Source organism: Passer domesticus, chromosome 37 (genome assembly GCF_036417665.1).
Source record: "Passer domesticus isolate bPasDom1 chromosome 37, bPasDom1.hap1, whole genome shotgun sequence".
Lineage (NCBI taxonomy): Eukaryota > Metazoa > Chordata > Aves > Passeriformes > Passeridae > Passer > Passer domesticus.
In genome coordinates, this window is record NC_087510.1 from 564,103 (window position 1) to 582,974 (window position 18,872).

General features: G+C 62.6%; 3 protein-coding genes across 3 annotated transcripts in view; 2 read left to right on the forward strand and 1 right to left on the reverse strand.

The window, feature by feature from the left end:
* The window catches only part of HUWE1 (HECT, UBA and WWE domain containing E3 ubiquitin protein ligase 1), a 61,592-nt gene extending 51,831 nt beyond the window's left edge, over positions 1-9,761 (forward strand). Inside the window, 9 exon segments of the mRNA XM_064402236.1 lie at positions 694-939; positions 1,849-1,966; positions 2,047-2,187; positions 3,457-3,744; positions 5,520-5,625; positions 6,244-6,361; positions 6,436-6,617; positions 7,952-8,142; positions 9,607-9,761. Coding sequence (XP_064258306.1) covers positions 694-939; positions 1,849-1,966; positions 2,047-2,187; positions 3,457-3,744; positions 5,520-5,625; positions 6,244-6,361; positions 6,436-6,617; positions 7,952-8,142; positions 9,607-9,709 — 1,493 coding nt within the window. The 3' untranslated portion in view covers positions 9,710-9,761.
* A 681-nt stretch (positions 9,762-10,442) lies between these two features.
* Positions 10,443-16,455, forward strand: GNL3L (G protein nucleolar 3 like). Its single transcript, XM_064402281.1, is given in 17 exon segments — positions 10,443-10,550; positions 10,627-10,664; positions 10,783-10,884; positions 11,439-11,519; positions 11,756-11,839; positions 11,911-12,037; positions 12,144-12,247; positions 13,254-13,398; positions 14,175-14,262; positions 14,553-14,730; positions 15,007-15,027; positions 15,029-15,150; positions 15,713-15,745; positions 15,747-15,844; positions 15,918-16,006; positions 16,077-16,248; positions 16,355-16,455. Coding segments are annotated over 17 exon segments (1,548 nt in total). The 5' UTR covers positions 10,443-10,537; the 3' UTR covers positions 16,408-16,455.
* A 558-nt stretch (positions 16,456-17,013) lies between these two features.
* On the reverse strand, positions 17,014-18,576 carry LOC135288942 (amino acid transporter heavy chain SLC3A2-like). Its single transcript, XM_064402282.1, has 2 exons — positions 18,201-18,576; positions 17,014-17,579 (listed from the first exon to the last, which is right to left on the reverse strand). Exons 1-2 carry the CDS (start codon positions 18,360-18,362, stop codon positions 17,238-17,240), a joined length of 504 nt encoding a protein of 167 aa, XP_064258352.1. The 5' UTR covers positions 18,363-18,576; the 3' UTR covers positions 17,014-17,237.
* Between the last annotated feature and the right edge of the window lie 296 nt (positions 18,577-18,872).

Consider the following 18,872-nt stretch of genomic DNA (forward strand, 5'->3'; position numbering starts at 1 on the left):
CCCCATCCCAGGGTGTTTTCCTCCGCCTCCATCCCGTTGTGTCCCTCTGTCCCATTCCCGTCCTGCTGACCCCGCACTGTCCCCGTGCCACGCTGCCCGCTGACTCCACAATGTCCCCACCCTGTCCCTGTTCCCACGCTGCTGTCCCTGTGTTGTCCCCAGCCTGTCCCCATGCTGTCCCCTGCCCCACACCACTGCTGACCCCGTGCTGTTCCCACCCTCTTCCCACCCTGTCCCCACCCTGTCCCTGTGCTGTTCCCTGCCCCACGCTGCCCACTGGCCCTGTACTGACCCTGTGCTGTCCCCACCCTGTCCCCGTGCTGTCCCCTCTCCCCACTCTGTCCCCATGCTGTCCCCTGCCCCATGCCACTGCTGACCCCGTGCTGTCCCCGTCCTGTCCCCACCCTGACCCCGTGCTGTCCCCGTCCTGTCCCCGTCCTGTCCCCACCCTGACCCCGTGCTGTCCCCATGCTGTCCCCTGTCCCACGCCACTGCTGACCCCGTGCTGACCCATCCTGTCCTCACCCTGTCCCCACGCTGTCCCCGTGCTGTCCCCGTCCTGTCCCCACGCTGTCCCCTGCCCCACACCACTGCTGACCCCGTGCTGACCCCGTGCTGTCCCCGTGCTGTCCCCGTGCTGTCCCCACGCCGTCCCCGTGCTGTCCCCCGCCGCCGCTGACCCCTGTCCCGCAGTGCTGCAGCCGGCCGTCGAGGCGTTTTTCCTGGTGCACGCCACGGAGCGCGAGAGCCGCCCGCCGGTGCGGGACACGCGGGAGAGCCAGCTGGCACACATCAAGGACGAGCCACCCCCGCTGTCCCCCGCGCCCCTCACCCCCGCCACCCCCTCTGCCCTGGACCCCTTCTTCTCACGGGAGCCCTCGGCCATGCACATCTCGGCCAGCCTGCCCCCGGACACGCAGAAATTCCTGCGCTTCGCCGGTGAGCCGGGGGGCTTCACGGGGGGCTTTGGGGATTGGGAAAGTGGAGAAGGGCTTTGGGAGTGTGGGGAGGGGGTTTAGGGGGGCTGGAAGGGTCCAGGACGGGGACTGGGGGTATTGGAGGGAGCTTTGGGGGAGCTCAGGGTGTGGAAAAGGGAATTGGGAGTGTGGGGAGGGTGTTTGGGGGGGCTGAAGGCAGCTTGGAGGGTGTTTAGGGGCGTTGAGGGGGGGAGCTTAGGGGGTTGGGAGGGTGGGGAAGGGGTTTGTGGGGCTGGAGGGGCCTGGGAGGGGGATTGGGGATGTTGGGAGGGGTTTGGGGAAGGAGTTGTGGGACTGGAAAGAGATGGGAGGGGGTTTGGGAGCCTGGAGAGTCTGTGAGGGGGATTTGGGGTGTGGGGAGGGGGTTTGGGGACATGGGGAGTGGGTTTGGGTGAAATTAGGGTGTGGGGAAAAGGATTGGGGGTGTGGGGAAGGGCATTGGGGGTGTGAGAAAGGGGTTTGTGGGGGATTTGAAGGGGTTGGGGTGAGCCTCAGCTTTGGGGACTGGGTTTGGGGGTTCACAGGGAGTTTAGGGTGTGGGGAAGGGGTTTGGAGAGATCTGAGAGGGGTTTTGGGGATGTTGGGGAGGGGTTTGGGGGAGCCCCAAGGCTTTGGGGAGTGAAAATTTGGTGGATTTGTGGGCTCCTCAAGTCTTTGGAAAAGAGGAATTTGGGAAGGGCAAATATGGGGGATTTTTGATCCCCTCAACACTTCGAAGTTGCTGCGAGCCAAGATCGAGGCCGCCAACACCACCTTCCAAACACTGAAGGGAACGAACCTCCCCTCCTGAAGAACCACAACCACAGGGCATTCCAGGAGGGGCTTCCCCTATTTGGAGACACCCCCAAACCCCTTTTTCCCCCCCTCCCAGAGACCCACCGGACGGTGCTGAACCAGATCCTGCGGCAGTCCACCACGCACCTGGCCGACGGCCCCTTCGCCGTGCTGGTCGACTACATCCGCGTGCTGGACTTCGACGTCAAGCGCAAGTGAGTGGCCTGGGGGGGTCCCAGGAGGGGGGTTTCGGGGGTCCCACGGGCTCTTAACACCCCCTTTTTGCCCTGGCCAGGTACTTCAGGCAGGAGCTGGAGCGCCTGGACGAGGGGCTGCGCAAGGAGGACATGGCCGTGCACGTGCGGCGCGATCACGTCTTCGAGGACTCGTACCGGGAGCTGCACCGCAAATCCCCCGAGGAGATGAAGAACCGCCTGTGAGAGCCCCGGGGACACCCCAAAATATCCCCTGGGAACCCTAAAATATCACCTTGGAACTTCAGAATATTCCTGTGATATCCAAAATACCCCCTGGGAACCCCAAAATACTGCCTGGGAAGCTCAAAATATCCCCTGGGCAGCCCAGGATATCCCTGGGGTATCCAAAATGTCCCTTGGGACACTCTAAATGCACCTGGGATACCCCAAAATACACCTGGGACACCCCAAAATACACCTGGGATAGCCCAAAATTCCTCCTGGGACACCCAAAACACCCCTCCATCCTCCCCATATCCCCCTAAACCTCCCCAATTTCCCCCCAAGTCCCCACAGAAACACTCGTCCAGCCTCACGAACACTCCCTGACCTTCCCAAAATACCTCTCCACCTTCCCCCCATGGCTCCAAACCCCCCAAATTCCCCCCCAAATCCCTCCAAAACCACCTCCACCCTCCCCAAACCCCCTCTCCCTGCCCCTCAAATCCCCCAGTTTCCCCCCAAACCACCTCCAACCCCTCCAATTCCCCCTCAACTTTCCCCATAACCACCTCCAAACCCCCAAATTCCCCCCAAATCCCCCCAAAACCACCTCCACCTCCCCAAACCCCCTCTCCCACACCCCTAACCCTCCAATTCCCCCCCAAGTCCCCCCAAAACCACCTCCAACCCCCAAATTCCCCCCAAAACCACCTCCAACCCCCAAATTCCCCCCCAAAACCACCTCCATCCTCCCCAAACCCCCTCTCCCTGCCCCTCAAATCCCCCAGTTTCCCCCAAAACCACCTCCAACCCCTCCAATTCCCCCTCAACTTTCCCCATAACCACCTCCAACCCCCCAAATTCCCCCAAAACCACCTCCATCCTCCCCAAAACCCCTCTCCCACCCCCCTAACCCCCCAAAACCACCTCCAAACCCCCCAATTCCTCCCCAAATCCCCTCCAAAACCACCTCCATCCTCCCCAAACCCCCTCTCCCACCCCCCTAACCCCCCAAAACCACCTCCAAACCCCCCAATTCCTCCCCAAATCCCCTCCAAAACCACCTCCATCCTCCCCAAACCCCCTCTCCCACCCCCCTAACCCTCCAATTACCCCCCAAGTCCCCCCAAAACCACCTCCAACCCCTAAATTCCCCCCCCAAACCCCCTCAAGTCCCCCCAAAACCACCTCCAACCTCCCAAATCCCCCCCCAAATCCCCCCAAAACCACCTCCACCCTCCCCAAACCCCCTCTCCCACCCCCCTAACCCCCCAAATCCCCCGCAGGTACATCGTGTTCGAGGGCGAGGAGGGCCAGGACGCCGGGGGGCTGCTGCGGGAGTGGTACATGATCATCTCCCGCGAGATGTTCAACCCCATGTACGCCCTGTTCCGCACGTCGCCCGGCGACCGCGTCACCTACACCATCAACCCCTCGTCCCACTGCAACCCCAACCACCTGAGCTACTTCAAGTTCGTGGGCAGGATCGTGGCCAAGGCCGTCTACGACAACCGGCTGCTGGAGTGCTACTTCACCCGCTCCTTCTACAAACACATCCTGGGCAAGTCCGTGCGGTAAGGGGCGAGCCACGGCGGCCCGGGGGGCTGGAGAGCCGGGGGGGTGGCTGGGGGGGTGTTTGTGGGGTGTGGGACTGTGTTTGTGGGGTGTGGGAGTGTGTTTGTGGGGGTGGGACTGCATTTGTGTAGGGTGGGACTGTGTTTGTGGGGTGTGGGAGTGTGTTTGTGGGGTGTGGGATTGTGTTTGTGGGGTGTGGGACTGTGTTTGTGGGGTGTGGGATTGTGTTTGTGGGGTGTGGGATTGTGTTTGTGGGGTGTGGGAGTGTGTTTGTGGGGGTGAGGGTGTGTTTGTGGGGTGTGGGAGTGTGTTTGTGGGGGTGGGGGTGTGTTTTATGGGGTGATGGAGCCCCTCAGAGGGCGGTGAGAGTGTGTTTCTGGGCGTGGGAGTGTGTTTTATGGGGTGTTGGATTGTGTTTGTGGGGTGTGGGAGTGTGTTTGTGGGGGTGGGACTGCATTTGTGTAGGGTGGGACTGTGTTTGTGGGGTGTGGGATTGTGTTTGTGGGGGTGGGACTGCATTTGTGTAGGGTGGGAGTATGTTTGTGAGGGTGGGAGTATGTTTGTGGGGTGATGGAGTCCCTCAGAGGGCGGTGAGAGTGTGTTTCTGGGCGTGGGAGTGTGTTTTATGGGGTGATGGAGCTCCTCAGAGGCATGTGGGACTGTGTTTGTGGGGTGTGGGACTGTGTTTGTGGGGTGTGGGACTGCATTTGTGTAGGGTGGGACTGTGTTTGTGGGGTGTGGGAGTGTGTTTGTGGGGTGTGGGATTGTGTTTGTGGGGTGTGGGAGTGTGTTTGTGGGGTGTGGGAGTGTGTTTGTGGGGGTGGGGGTGTGTTTGTGGGGGTGGGGGTGTGTTTTATGGGGTGATGGAGCCCCTCAGAGGGATGTGGGATTGTGTTCAGGGGTGTGGAGGTGTGTTTGTGGGGGTGGGACTGCATTTGTGTAGGGTGGGAGTATGTTTGTGGGGTGATGGAGTCCCTCAGAGGGCGGTGAGAGTGTGTTTCTGGGCGTGGGAGTGTGTTTTATGGGGTGTTGGATTGTGTTTGTGGGGTGTGGGAGTGTGTTTGTGGGAGTGGGACTGCATTTGTGTAGGGTGGGACTGTGTTTGGGGGTGTGGGACTGTGTTTGTGGGGGTGGGCGTGTGTTTGTGGGGGTGGGAGTGTGTTTTATGGGGTGATGGAGCCCCTCAGAGGGAGGTATGAGTGTGTTTGTGGGAGTGGGACTGCGTTTGTGTAGGGTGGGGGTGGGACTGTGCTTAGAGGGTGATGGAGCCCCTCAGAGCGAGGTGGGAGTGCATTTATGGGGTGTGGGGGGGTGTTAGTGGGGTGTGGGACGTGTTTATGGGGTGCTGGAATCCCTCACAGGAGGGTGGACTGCATTTATGGGGTTTAGGACTGCATTTGTTGGGGGTGGGACCTGTTTGTGGGGTGCTGGAGTCATTCATAGGGTGCTGGAGCCATTTGTGGGGTGCTGGACCCCCTTCAAAGGTTTGGAGTCATTTATGGGGTGCTGGAGCCCCTCAGAGGGGAGTGGGACTGCATTTGTGGCATGTGGGACTGCATTTAGGGGGTGCTGGATCCCCTTGGAGAGAATTTGAGCCATTTATGGGGTGCTGGGCCCCATTAGAGGGGGTGGAACTGCATTTATGGTGTTTTGGACCCCTGGCAGGGTCTGACCCTGGTTTTTGGGCTCTCCAGCAGGCTCTGACCCTGTTTTGGGGCTCCCCATGGTTTCTGACCCCATTTGTGGGGCGCTGCCCCCCGTTTTTGGCCCCCAGGTACACGGACATGGAGAGCGAGGACTATCACTTCTACCAGGGCCTCGTGTACCTGCTGGAGAACGACGTCTCCACGCTGGGCTACGACCTCACCTTCAGCACTGAGGTGGGGACCCCCAAAACCAGCACCAGGACCACCCCAGGACCCCCCAAAACCAGCACTGGGACCACCCTGGGACTCCCAAAACCAGCATCGGGACCCCCAAAACCAGCACTGGGACCCCCCCCAAACCAGCACTGGGACCCCCCCAAACCAGCACCAGGAACCCCCAAAACCAGCACTGGGAGCCCCCAAAACCAGCACCGGGACCCCCAGAACCAGAACCACCCTAGGACCCCCAAAACCAACAACAGAACCACCCTGGGACCCCCAAAACCCGCACTAAAGCCCCCCTGGGACCCCCAAAACCGGCACTGGGATCCCCCAAAACCAGCACCAGGACCCCTAAAACCAACAACAGAACCACCCTGGGACCCCCAAAACCAGCACCAGGACCCCCAAATTTGGGAATGTTTGAGGTCCAGAGATGTCCTCACACCCTGCTGACCCCCCCCCCCCAATGCCCCCCTGTGCCCCCCCAGGTGCAGGAATTTGGGGGTTTGAGTCTCAGGGATGTCCCCTGTGTGTCCCCACACCCTGCTGACCCCCCCAGGTGCAGGAATTCGGGGGGTTTGAGGTTCAGGGGTGTCCCCACACCCTGCTGACCCCCCCGTGCCCCCCCAGGTGCAGGAATTCGGGGTGTGCGAGGTGCGGGACCTGAAGCCCAACGGGGCCAACGTGCTGGTGACGGAGGAGAACAAGAAGGAGTACGTGCACCTCGTGTGCCAGATGCGCATGACCGGTGAGCACTGGGCCAGGGGGGGCTCTGGGGGGGCTCCTGAGACCCCCCCTGACCCCCCCAAAATACCGTGGCAGGCGCCATCCGGAAGCAGCTGGCGGCGTTCCTGGAAGGCTTCTACGAGATCATCCCCAAGCGCCTCATCTCCATCTTCACGGAGCAGGAGCTGGAGCTGCTCATCTCGGGGCTGCCCACCATCGACATCGACGACCTCAAGGCCAACACCGAGTACCACAAGTACCAGGGCAACTCCATCCAGGTGGGGCTGGCACCTGGGGGGGTTCTGAGGGGATTTCAGGGAGTTCTGTGGGGATTTCAGGGAGTTCTGGGGCTATTTCAGGAGGTTCTGAGGGGATTTCAGGGGGTTCAGGGGAGATCTTGGCGTTCTGAGGGGATTTCAGGGAGTTCCGAGGAGATTTCAGAGGGTTCTGGGTACCAGGATGACTCCATCCAGGGGGGTTGGCACCTGGCGGGGGTTCTGGGGGGATTTCAGGAAGTTCTGGGGGGATTTCAGGGGGTTCAGGGGAGATCTTGGGGTTCTGGGGGGATCTCAGGGGGTTCTGGGGGGATTTCAGGGAGTTCTGGGGCTATTTCAGGAGGTTCTGAGGGGATTTCAGGGGGTTCTGGGGGGATCTCAGGGGGTTCTGGGGGGATTTCAGGAAGTTCTGGGGCTCTTTCAGGAGGTTCTGAGGGGATTTCAGGGGGTTCTGGGGGGATCTCAGGGGGTTCTGGGGGGATTTCAGGAAGTTCTGGGGCTCTTTCAGGAGGTTCTGAGGGGATTTCAGGGGGTTCTGGGGGGATCTCAGGGGGTTCTGGGGGGATTTCAGGAAGTTCTGGGGCTCTTTCAGGAGGTTCTGAGGGGATTTCAGGGGGTTCTGGGGGGATCTCAGGGGGTTCTGGGGGGATTTCAGAAGTTCTGGGGCTCTTTCAGGAGGTTCTGAGGGGATTTCAGGGGGTTCTGGGGGGATCTCAGGGGGTTCTGGGGGGATTTCAGGAAGTTCTGGGGCTCTTTCAGGAGGTTCTGAGGGGATTTCAGGGGGTTCAGGGGAGATCTCAGGGGGTTCTGAGGAGATTTCAGGGGGTTCTGTGTACCAGGGTGACTCAATCTAGGCGGGGCTGGCACCTGAAGAGTCCTGGTAGAATTTCAGTGGGGATTTCAGGAAGTTCTGGGTCTGTTTCAGGGGGTTCTGAGGAGATCTCGGGGTTCTGGGGGGATTTCAGGAAGTTCTGGGTCTGTTTCAGGGGGTTCTGAGGGGATTTCAGGGGAGATCTCAGGGGGTTCTGGGGGGATCTCAGGGGGTTCCGAGGAGATTTCAGGGGGTTCTGGGTACCAGGGTGACTCTATTCCAGGTGGGGCTGGCACCTGGAGGGTCCTGGGGGGATTTCAGAGGTTCTGGGGCTACTTCAGAGGGTCCTGGGTGGGATCTCGGGGTATTCCAGGGAGATTCTGTGGGGTTCCAGAGGGTTCTGGAGGGACCAGGGGGTGCTCGGGAGGTTTTGGGGAGCATCCTGGTGGGATTCCAGGGGTCCCGGTGGCTGGCTGTCCCTGTCCCCCTGAGTGGCAGTGGGTGACTGTCCCTGTCCCTGTCCCAGATCCAGTGGTTCTGGCGTGCCCTGCGCTCCTTCGACCAGGCCGACCGCGCCAAGTTCCTGCAGTTCGTGACGGGCACGTCCAAGGTGCCCCTGCAGGGATTCGCCGCCCTCGAGGGCATGAACGGCATCCAGAAATTCCAGATCCACCGCGACGACCGCTCCACCGACCGGCTGCCCTCGGCCCACACCTGGTGAGGGACACGGGGGGGACACGGGGGTCACGGGGGGACATGGGGACACAGCACTGCCCTCGGCCCACACCTGGTGAGGGACACGGGGGGACATGGGGACACGGGGGGACACGGGGGTACATGGGGACACAGCACTGCCCTGGGCCCACGCCTGGTGAGGGACACGGGGGGACATGGGGACACGGGGGGACACGGGGGTACATGGGGACACAGCACTGCCCTGGGCCCACGCCTGGTGAGGGACACGGGGACACGGGGGGGACACGGAGGGACATGGGGACACGGGGGGACATGGGGACACGGAACACTGAGGGGGACACATGGGGGGACATGGAGACACAGCACTGCCCTCAACCCACACCTGGTGAGGGACACGGGGGGACATGGGGACACGGGGGGGACACGGGGACACAGGGGGGACACGGGGGGGACATGGAGACACTGACTGGCTGCCCTCGGCCCACAGCTGGTGAGGGACACAGGGGGGACATGGGGACACGGGGGGGACATGGGGACACCGAGCCCTGCCCTCGGCCCACACCTGGTGAGAGACACGGGGACACGGGGGGGACACGGGGGGACATGAGGACACTGACTGGCTGCCCTCGGCCCACACCTGGTGAGGGACATGGGGACACGGGGGGGACATGGGGGGAACATGGGGACACCGACCGGCTGCCCTCGGCCCACACCTGGTGAGGGACAGGGGGGGGACACGGGGGGACATGGGGACACGGGGGGACACGGGGGGGACATGGAGACACTGACCGGCTGCCCTCGGCCCACACCTGGTGAGGGACACGGGGGGGACATGGGGGGACATGGGGACACAGGGGGGACATGGGGACACCAAGCCCTGCCCTCAGCCCACAGCTGGTGAGGGACACGGGGGGTGACAGGACGATGTAAGGGGACGCTGACTGTGTCCCCCCAGTCACACACCTGGGGACACAGGGACAGGGACATGAGGTGACACTGGTCACTGTGCTGGCATGCAGCTGGTCTGGGGACATGGGGACACAGGGACAGGAGGACAGGGGGACATGGCACACACCTGGCGAGGGGACACAGGGACACAGGAGGGACACGGGGACACGGACAGGAGGACATGGGGGGACACCGAGATCATAATCCCAGCCCACACCTGGTTTGGGGACACAGGAGGGGACGTGGGGGGACACTGAGCACCTGCCCCTGGCTCACACCTGGTGAGGGGACACGCGGGGACATCAGGGGACAGACACACGGCCACCACCACCAGCCTGGGACAGAGGGACATGAAAGGGTGGCAGGGGACACACGGGAGGACACGGAGATGGGGTGGGGTGACCCTGGCACGGGGACACACCCGAGGAGGAGCAGGACTGGGGCGTGGGACGGTGACACCGGCTCGGAGCCGGGGGACAGCGGGACGAGGGCGGGGTGGCACCGGGGGTGGTGACAGTGACACGGGTGTGTCCCCAGCTTCAACCAGCTGGACCTGCCGGCCTACGAGAGCTACGAGAAGCTGCGGCACATGCTGCTGCTGGCCATCCAGGAGTGCTCCGAGGGCTTCGGGCTGGCCTAGGGCCGCGCCGGCCCCCGCAGGCCTCTATAAATATATATATATTTTTTGGTTCCATTGGCTTTTTTTGGTTTGTTTTGGTTTTGGTTTTTTTTTTTTTTCCTTTCTTTCGGGGTTTATTATTTTTTTTTTTTTCTCCAGTCCCGGTTTGGGGGGGGGTTTTTGCTCTGTTGGAGGGTTGGGGGTTCTCTCTTCCCCCCGCCCCTCCCCCTCTCCTCACCCCCTCCCCCTGTGTGGGGGCTGGGGGGGCGCAGGGTGGTGAAAAGGGGGGAGCCCCTGAAATTATAAATAAGAAGTTCAGTCCCTCCCCCCACCCCAAAACTGAGAGAAAAAGTTTAAAAAAAAAAAAAGGAATAAAAAAGTGCACTCTTGGTAAGGGCAGTCCCGGTCGTTCTTGGGGGGCGGGGTGGGCTTGGCCGCCATCTTGGGTGTGGTGAGGGGCGGGATGGAGGCCGGTCGCCATCTTGGGTGTGGCGGGGTCGCCATGTTGGATGTGGCACTAAAGGCGGGTTCTGCTGCTGTCCGCCATCCTGAGCGTGGCCGTGTCTCTGCCGCCGCCGCCATGTCGAGGGTGGCACGTTGAGGACCCTGCGGGGAGGGGCCGGGACGCCAGCGTGGGTGTGGCCCGGGGCTGTGGATGCTGCCAGATGGTGGCCGCCATCTTGGGTGTGGTATCGCCACGGGGGCCGCCATTTTGAGTGTGTCCGGTGGCCGCCATGTTTGGCGTGGCGACGAAGGGACATTGCCGCCATGTCCGGCCCTTATTCGCCGCGCCGGAAGTGGCGTCACTCCTCGGCGCCAGCAATCCCCGGCGGCGTGTGAGCCGCAGCCATGACCCGGTCCCGTGAGTTCGGGGAGGCTCCGGGGGGGCTCGGGGGGCTCCGGGGACCCTCCCGCACTCACCCCGCCCCTCCCTGCAGGACGACAGGTGGAGGCGTCGCGGAAGAAGCGCGGCCAGGTGAGCCCCGGCCCGGGGGAGGGAGCCGGGCGGGTTTGGGGTGCAGCCCTTGTGACCCCCCGGGATGTGACACCCCCCCGGTGTCACCCCCCCGGTGTCACCCCCGCGCTGCCCTCAGGCCCGGCGCGCCCGTGTCGGCATCAAGAAGGACCCGGGGGTGCCGCAGCTCGGCCGCTTCGCCGCCTTCGCGCAGCAGCAGAGCAAGAGCCGGCAGAGGCCGGTAAAGAACCGGGGGAGTTCGGGGTGACCCCACGGGGGGAGTTCGGGGTGACCCTGGGGGGAGTTCGGGGTGACCCCGGGGGGAGTTCGGGGTGACCCCGCCGGGAGTTTGGGGTGACCCCACGGGGGGAGTTTGGGGTTGTCCTCCAGATGCAACCGCGGGAGGGATTCTGGGGTTCCCCCGCGGTATTTTGGGGTGTTCTTGCCAAATCTGAGGGTGGGGAGATTTTGGGGCTTTGCTCCCACTGAGACCCCGGCGGGGCATTTTGGGGTCCCCCCTCTCAAGTACAAACTTGGGGGGGCTCTGTGGGGTCACCCCCGCCAGTGTGACCCTGGGGGGGTTTGGGGTCTGACCCCAGGGGGGATTTAGGGTCTGACATTGGGGGGGATTGGGGTCTGACCACGGAGAGGATTTGGGGTGTGAACTGGGGAGGTTTGGGGTCTGAACTGGGGGGGTTTGGGGTCTGACCTTTTGAGGGGGTTTTGGGTCTGACCCCGGGGGGTTTTGGGGTCTGTCCTGTGGGGTTTTGGGGTCTGACCCCCCGTGTCCCGCAGCCGCTGAAGGCGCAGCAGCGCTCCCCCCTGGCCGTGCAGCTGGCAGAGGCTCTGCAGCGACAGCAGCGCTTCCAGAGCCAGGTGGGGCTGGGGACCCCCGAGGGGGCTCCCTGAAGAGTGGGGGGGTCTATGAAGAGTGGGGGGCTTCCCAAGGAATGGGGCTCCCCTGAGAGGGAGGGGCTCCCCTTGGAAGGGAGGGGGGGGATTCTTCTCTAGGACAGGGGCCTCCCCACACAGAGGACTCCCCCCAAAGTCAGGGGTCTCCCCGGGGGTGCCCCCCACGGCTGGGGGGGTCCCCATAACGCAGGTGCCCCCAGGAGAAGGAAGAGAAGGAGGAGGAGCCCCCCCAGCCCCCCCAGGACGAGGCGTCGCTGCGCCACTTCGGGCGGGAGCTGCGCAAGGTCGGTGCCGCGGGGTGGGGGGGGGGGGGTTTTGGGGGTCTTTCCCCCCAGCTGAACCCCGATTCTGGCAGGTGCTGACGGCGTCTGACGTGGTGCTGGAGGTGCTGGACGCCCGCGACCCCCAGGGCTGCCGCAGCCCCCGGCTCGAGGGGGCCCTGCGGCCCCAGCAGCGCCTCGTGCTCGTCCTCAACAAGATCGGTGAGTGGGGGGGGTGTGGATCTGGGTGGGGGTCCTAGGGTGAAATCTGGGGGGGCTCTGCTGTCCCTGCAGCCCTGGTGACACCCCCGTGTGTCCCCCCACCCAGACCTGGTGCCGCGGGACGTGGTGGCCGCGTGGCTGAAGCACCTGCGGGACGAGTTCCCCACCGTGGCCTTCAAGGCGTGCACGCAGCAGCAGAGCCAACACCTGGTGGGTGCTGGGGGGTCTGGGGGAGGGGGGCTCGGGGAGGGGGTCCCGCTTGTGCTATCGGCAGAAGAAATGCATCACTCAATATGAGTGATCAGCAAATCTCAGATATTGATAGTGATTTATTGCCAGCCACATACATTTATATTGGTGTTAATGAGGCTAATGCGTATTGCAAAAGGCGAGCTCATTATTGGTTAGTTACTTATCAGGTAATTACGCCTATTTTAGCATTCTTGTGGCTCCTATGTTGCAGCTGTTCTCATCTTTTCTTCATATTTCTGACTAACGATCCTCTTCCCCCATCCTGATGTTGCACCAAGGGCAGGTTTGGACACTGATTGCTGGCTCCTATCCTTGTCTCTTTCTTCCTTAAATAACGTTATTAAATCAGTGTGACCTTTGCCAGCTGCCCCCAAAATCCTCCACGCTTCCCCTGTTCTTCTGTTGCACAAGCATGGTCTGATTCGATGTGGCAAACATCATCCTGAACATGGATGCCAGGGAGAAGGAAGAAGAAGGACAGGGCACGCCCAAATCCCTCCAGCTTGAGCTCTTGACCCCCATGTACACTTCTCCAAAATTCTTCCCTTCACCCTGTGATCGCCACTACCGCGTTACTCAAACCCCTGCGACTTTTAATTCCTCATATAAAGTTGGCAACCTGCCCCATGGGTTGAGACTGAACCCCCAGGCGTCCCCAGCCCCCCTCCAGGGCCTCCGAGCCCCCCCCAGGGTCCCGAGCCCCCCTCCATGGTCCCAAGCCCCCCCCCAGGGTCCCGAGCCCCCCTCCATGGTCCCAAGCCCCCCACCAGGGTCCCGAGCCCTCCAGGGCATCCAGAGAGACATCCTGGGCTCCGCCATCTCCTCTTTCTCTTTGCCACAAAAACACCTTGAAAAACACATGGCCGAAAGGAGCAGAAGAATGACAAATCCCATTAAAATGTAAAAATTATCATTAACAAGACCCCCCCTCACCCGCTGACCCCCCCCACCCCGTGCCCCCCAGAAGCAGAGCCGGCTGGCGGCGGACGCGGCCCCCCAGGACGCGCTGGCGGCGGGGCCCTGCGTGGGGGCCGAGACCCTCCTGCACCTGCTGAGGAACTACGGCCGCTGCGGGGGGAGCAGGGGCTCCGTCACCGTGGGGGTCGTGGGTGAGGGGCTGGGGGGCTCCCAGAGGGGGGGGGCCGGGGTGTGATGGGGGGTTTGGGGGGGCTGTGGGTGAGGGGAGGGGTTTGGGGGACATGGGGGGGGTTTGGGGTGTGAGGGAGGGTTTGGGGGGACCTGAGGGAACATGGGGGGCTGTGGGATGAGGGGAGGGGCTGGGGGGCATGGGGGGACTCTGGGAGGGGGGTTCGGGGGTGTGAGGGAGGGTTTGGGGGTCTCTGGTATGAAGAGGGGGGGTTGGTGACAAGGGGGGGGGTCTGGGGTGTGAGGGAGGTTTGGGGGGACCTGAGGGAACATGGGGGGCTGTGAAAGGAGCTGGGATGTGAGGGGGGGTTTGGGGGACATGGGGGGGCTGTGAAAGGGGCTTCTGGGGTGTGAGGGAGTTTTGGGGGTCTCTGGGATGAGGGGAAGGGTTTGGGGGACATGGGGGGGTTCTGGGATGTGAGGGGGGGTTTGGGGGGGGCTGTGGGATGGTGATGGGGTGTGGGGGGGACACGGGGGGCTGTGGGATGAGGGGAGGGGTTTGGGGGGGTGTGAGGGGGGATTTTGAGGGGCTGGGGTTGAGTGGGGGCTGGGGGGACATGGAGGACTGAAATGGGAGGTTGGGGGGTGTAAGGGGGGTTTTTTTGGGGTGTTTGGGCTGTGAAATAGCAGGGGGGGGATAGGTGAGTGGGGCTGGGGGCTCTGGGGGGCAGGGGGAATGTCGGGGGGGGGGTTGGGGTGCTGGCTTTGAGGCCCCCCCCAACCTTAACCCCTCGCCCAGGGTACCCCAACGTGGGCAAGAGCAGCCTCATCAACAGCCTGAAGCGCAGCCGCGCCTGCGGGGTGGGGGCCACGCCCGGGGTCACCAGGTGAGCCCACCTGGGGGGGGGGGGTCACCTGCACGGGCTGGGGGGGCTGGGGGAGGAGCCTGGGCTGACTCAGGTGTGGCACAGGTGGTGGGCGTGGCACAGACCCCGCCTGGGCGTGGCACAGACCCTGCCCAGGTGAGGATGGGTGTGGCACAGGGATCCCATCCAGGTGTGATGGGTGTGGCACTCAGCCCCCGCCCAGCTGTGTGGGTGTGGCACAGACCCCGCCTGGGCGTGGCACAGACCCCGCCCAGGTGAGGATGGGTGTGGCACTCAGCCCCCGCCCCCAGGTGCCTGCAGGCCGTGCAGCTGGACGGGCACATCCGGCTCCTGGACTGCCCGGGGGTGGTGCTGGACTCGGGGGACCCCTCGGCCACCGCGCCCCTCAGGGGGGCCCTGGCCCCCCAGCGCCTGCGGGACCCCCTGACCCCCGCCTGCGCCATCCTGCGCCGCTGCCCCCCCCAGCAGGTACGTGGGGACCCCCCCGGGGGGCTGGGGGTGCTTGGGGGGCCCCCATCCCCATGGCAATTTGGGGGGACCCCGTTTTTCCACCTCAGCCATTTGGGGGACTCAGTGCCCCCCAAAACCGGGATTGAGGGCGGGGGGGGACTCAACAGTGTCAGGGAGGGGAGACCCCCACCCCCATTTTGGGCATTTCCAGCCCGTTTTGGGCACCACGAGGGGGGCAGGCTGGCAGCCCCCTGTGTGTCCGTGCCCCCCAAACCCCTCTGTGCCCCCCCACAGCTGAGCCAGCTCTACGGGGTCCCCCGCCTGCAGTGACCCCCTGCAGTTCCTGGCCCACCTGGCCCGGCGGCAGGGCCGGCTCCGCCCGGGGGGGCTCCCGGACCCCCACGCTGCTGCCACAGCTCTGCTGCACGACTGGACCAGGTCTGTGAGGGACAGGGACGGGTTTGGGGGGCGTCCCCGCACTCTGATCACCTTTTGGGGGGGCTGGGAGGGGTTTCCATACCTTGTCCCCCTTTTTTGGGGGGCTTGGAGGGGTCTTCCCACACCCTCATTCCTTTTCTGAGGGGCTAAGAGGGGTTTCCATACCTTGTCCCCCTTTTTTGGGGGGCTGGGAGGGGTCTCCACATCCTGTCCCCATTTTTTTGGGGGGTGTGGAGGGGTCTTCCCACCCCCTGACCCCATTTTTAGGGGGCTGGGAGGGGTTTCCTCACCCTGTCCCCATTTTTTTGGGGGGGTGGAGGGTTCTTCCCACACCCTCACCCCATATCTGGGGGGCTGCAGGGTCCCCCCACACTCTGAGCCGCATTTTTGGGGGCACCAGGGATCCCCTCCACGCCCTGAGCTCAGTTTTTGGGGACAGGTGGTGTCCCCCCCACACACCCTGAGCTGTGTTTTTGGGATCACAAGGATCCCCACACACCTTGAACTCAGTTTTTGGGGACAGGAGGGGTCCCCCCACACCCTGACCCCCCTTTTTTCCCAGCGGGAAGATCTCATACTACACCCACCCCCCCCAAATCCCGGGGGGTGCAGCTCGAGGCCCAAATCCTCCCAGCCCTGGGGCCGGCCCTGGACCTGGAGGCTCTGGAGCGGGGCGATGCCGAGGCCCTGGCAGGTGAGCAGCACCTGAACCCCCCCCTCCCTTCCCCCCTCGGGGACCCCCCAAAACTCACCCGGCCCCCCCACAGCTGTCCCAGTGACGGTGACAGGGCTGGGGCTGTCCCCGGAGGAGGAAGGGGAAGGAGAAGCCATGGAGGACGACAGCGGCGGCCTGGAGGTGGGAAGGGATTTGCTGGGGTTGGGGGGTTTTTTGGGGGGTTTTTGGGGTTAATATTTGACCCCCCCAGCTCGGCACGATGACGGTGGAGCTGAAGCCCCGGGTGAAGTCGGGGGGCTCTGGGGGGGAGTCTCTGCCCCGAGCCCCCACCCTGGAGGAGGTGGCTGCGCTCCCCGCTCTGTTCCAGGGGCAGGGGCTGCAGGCAGCTGGAAAGAGGAGGAAAAAGCTGCAAAAAAGAGCACGTGAGTGAAGACACCCCCTTTTCCTGACCCCCCCAAACCTTCCTGACCCCCCCAAACCTTCCTGATCCCCCCTTTTTTCAAATTCCTGGTCGTCCCCACCCCACAGAGAAAATCGCCACGAAGCTGTCGGAGACCTTGGAGGTGGCCATGCAGTTCTGAGGCTTCCACAAATGAAATAAAATAAATAGAAATAAATTCTTAAGAATTTACTGTGTTTAATTGTGTCTGGTGGGGCGGGGCCTACCCTGAAATGGGCGGGGCTTCACAGGGTGGGGTCTGCTTAAAGGGGCAGGGCTAAAAAAATTAATCCCACCCCCCCACCAAGAGCTCCAAACCGTCCCTGAGACCCCTCCCCAAACCCTTCAGGGACCCCCAAACCCTGCAGAGCTCCTGACAGGGTCTGAGACCCTTCCCCAAAACCTTCCCGCCCCCCCAGGGTGGCCCCACCCCTTTGTTTTGGGGGTCCCCCTCTCCCAGGGTCGCCCCTGAGGCCCCACTGGGGATCCCAGCCCCATTTTGGGTGGATTTCCCCATTTTTGGTTCTTCTTGACCCCCTCAACAGCCCCAGGACCCTCCTTGAGCCCCATATCCAACCCCCCTCATTTTGGGGTGTCGTGGTTCCCTCTTTGGCCTCCCCTGCCCCCCAACATTCCCCCGGGACCCCCAATCCTCCCCCCAATTCTGGGGCACTCCCAGGGGTCTGTGACACCCCCAAATCCTGGGGGGGACCCTCAGACCCCCCAAAAACAGAGACAAAGGCAGGAGCACAAATGCAATCGTTTATTCAGAGCTTGGGGGGGACCCCAACACCCCCAGAAAACAGAAAAACCCCAAAACCGAGCTGGGGACAGAAAGAAAACCCCAAAACCCTTTGGGGTGGGGGGGCAGCAGGACGAGAACCCAAAAAACGAGTGAGGGGAGACGAGCGAGGGACCCCCCCCGAAAGGAGGGGGGCAGGGCGGGTGGGGGAGGGGCTGGGGGGCTCGGGGTCACTCGGGGCTGTAGGGGAAGCCCAGCAGCAGCCCCTGGCGGGGCTCCAGGCTGAGCTGCTGCAGCTGCAGCTGCTGCTCCCCGCGCTGCCCGGGGCCCGTGCTGAAGCGCAGCGTGGCCGCCGCGGGCAGGGGGGGGTCCCGGGGGTCTGCGCTGCCCGAGAAGGGGCGGAGGGCGTCGCCGTGGGGGTTGAGCAGCAGCAGGAAGCGCTGGCTCTGGTCCCAGCGCCGCAGCAGCGCGATGGCCGCGCCCGCCGGCACCGCCCGCGCCTCCCCCAGCAGCAGCGAGCGCTCGTGGGCGCGCAGCGAGGCCAGGGCCGTGCACAGCTCCAGCTCGGGGGGCTGCGGGGGACGGGGGGGGTTAGTGGGGCCGGGAGACCCCCAAGGGCAGCGCCGAGGGGAGGAGGCGCTGGCCCTTTAAGGAGGCAATGAGTGGCGTTGCCCTTTTAAGAGCGCATTGCCCTTTTAAGAGCACATTGCCTTTTTAAGAATGCATTGCCCTTTTAAGAGTGTATTGCCCTTTTAAGTGTCCCACCCAACAAGGATGCATTGCCCTTTTAATGTGGCATTGCCCTTTTAAAGGTGTCCCACCCACACAAGGCTGCATTGCCCTTTTAAGGATACATTGCCCCTTTAAGACTGTGTTGCCCTTTTAAGGATGCATTGCCCTTTTAAGAGTGTGTTGCCCTTTTAAGGACACATTGCCCCTTTAAGACTGTGTTGCCCTTTTAAGGACACATTGCCCTTTTAAAAACGCTCCATGCTGTCACTTTGTGGGCCCCACACGGAGGCTCCGCCCACCCGTGGGTGTGGCCAAGACCCCCCCACCCATTAAAAAGCCATAAATGGAATTTAAGACCCCACCCCCACAGGAGTGAATTTAAGCCACGCCCCTTATGCAAACTACATCCACAGCAAGCCCCCGCCCACACCCATGCCAATCACACCCCAAGCCCCGCCCACCTCGGAGCCGTTCCCGCCTTTTTTCGGTTCCTCGATGATTTCCCACGGCAATCGGCGGCAGCTGCGGCAAAAAACGGGGAAATTGGGGCAAAACCCAGGGAAATTGGGGTAAAACCCAGCAAAATTGGGGCAAAAACTGGTGAAATTAGGGCAAAACCCCATGAAATTGGGGAAAAAAATGCTGAAGCTCAGGGAAAACCCAGTGAAATTTGGGGCACAAAACCAGCAAAATTGGGGCAAAACCCAGTGAAATTGGGCAAGAAAGAGAAATTTGTGGCTAAAAATGGTGGGGTTGGGGCACAAAACAGTGAAATTTGGGCACAAAAGTGGTGAAATTTGGGGAAAAAATGGGTGAGGTTTGAGTCAGGGGCTCCTCCCAACCCCTCCCCCGCACCCCTAAAATCCCCAAATCCTTTCCCAAAATCCCCACAGCACCCAGAGCTCCCCTCCAGTCCCCCAAACCCCAAATTCCTGAAATTCACCCAAAATATCCCACCTGCAGCCCCCCAAATTCCTGAATTCCTCCAAAAATCCCACTTACAGTTCCTTAAATTCCTAACATTCCCCCAAATCCGACCTGCACCCCCCCAAAACCCCATAAGTTCCTGAAATTTCCCCAAAAATCCCAAACTGCAGCCCCCCAAAAAACTCCCATAAATTCCTGAAATTCCC

Excerpts from the sequence above, each read along its gene's own strand:
- LOC135288942 (XM_064402282.1), bottom strand. The coding sequence starts at position 18,362 with ATGGGGTTTTGCCCTAATTTCACCAGTTTTTGCCCCAATTTTGCTGGG. Across the intron at positions 17,580-18,200 it reads AAGGCGGGAACGGCTCCGAG|CCCCCCGAGCTGGAGCTGTG; the intron begins GTGGGCGGGGCT and ends CGTCCCCCGCAG.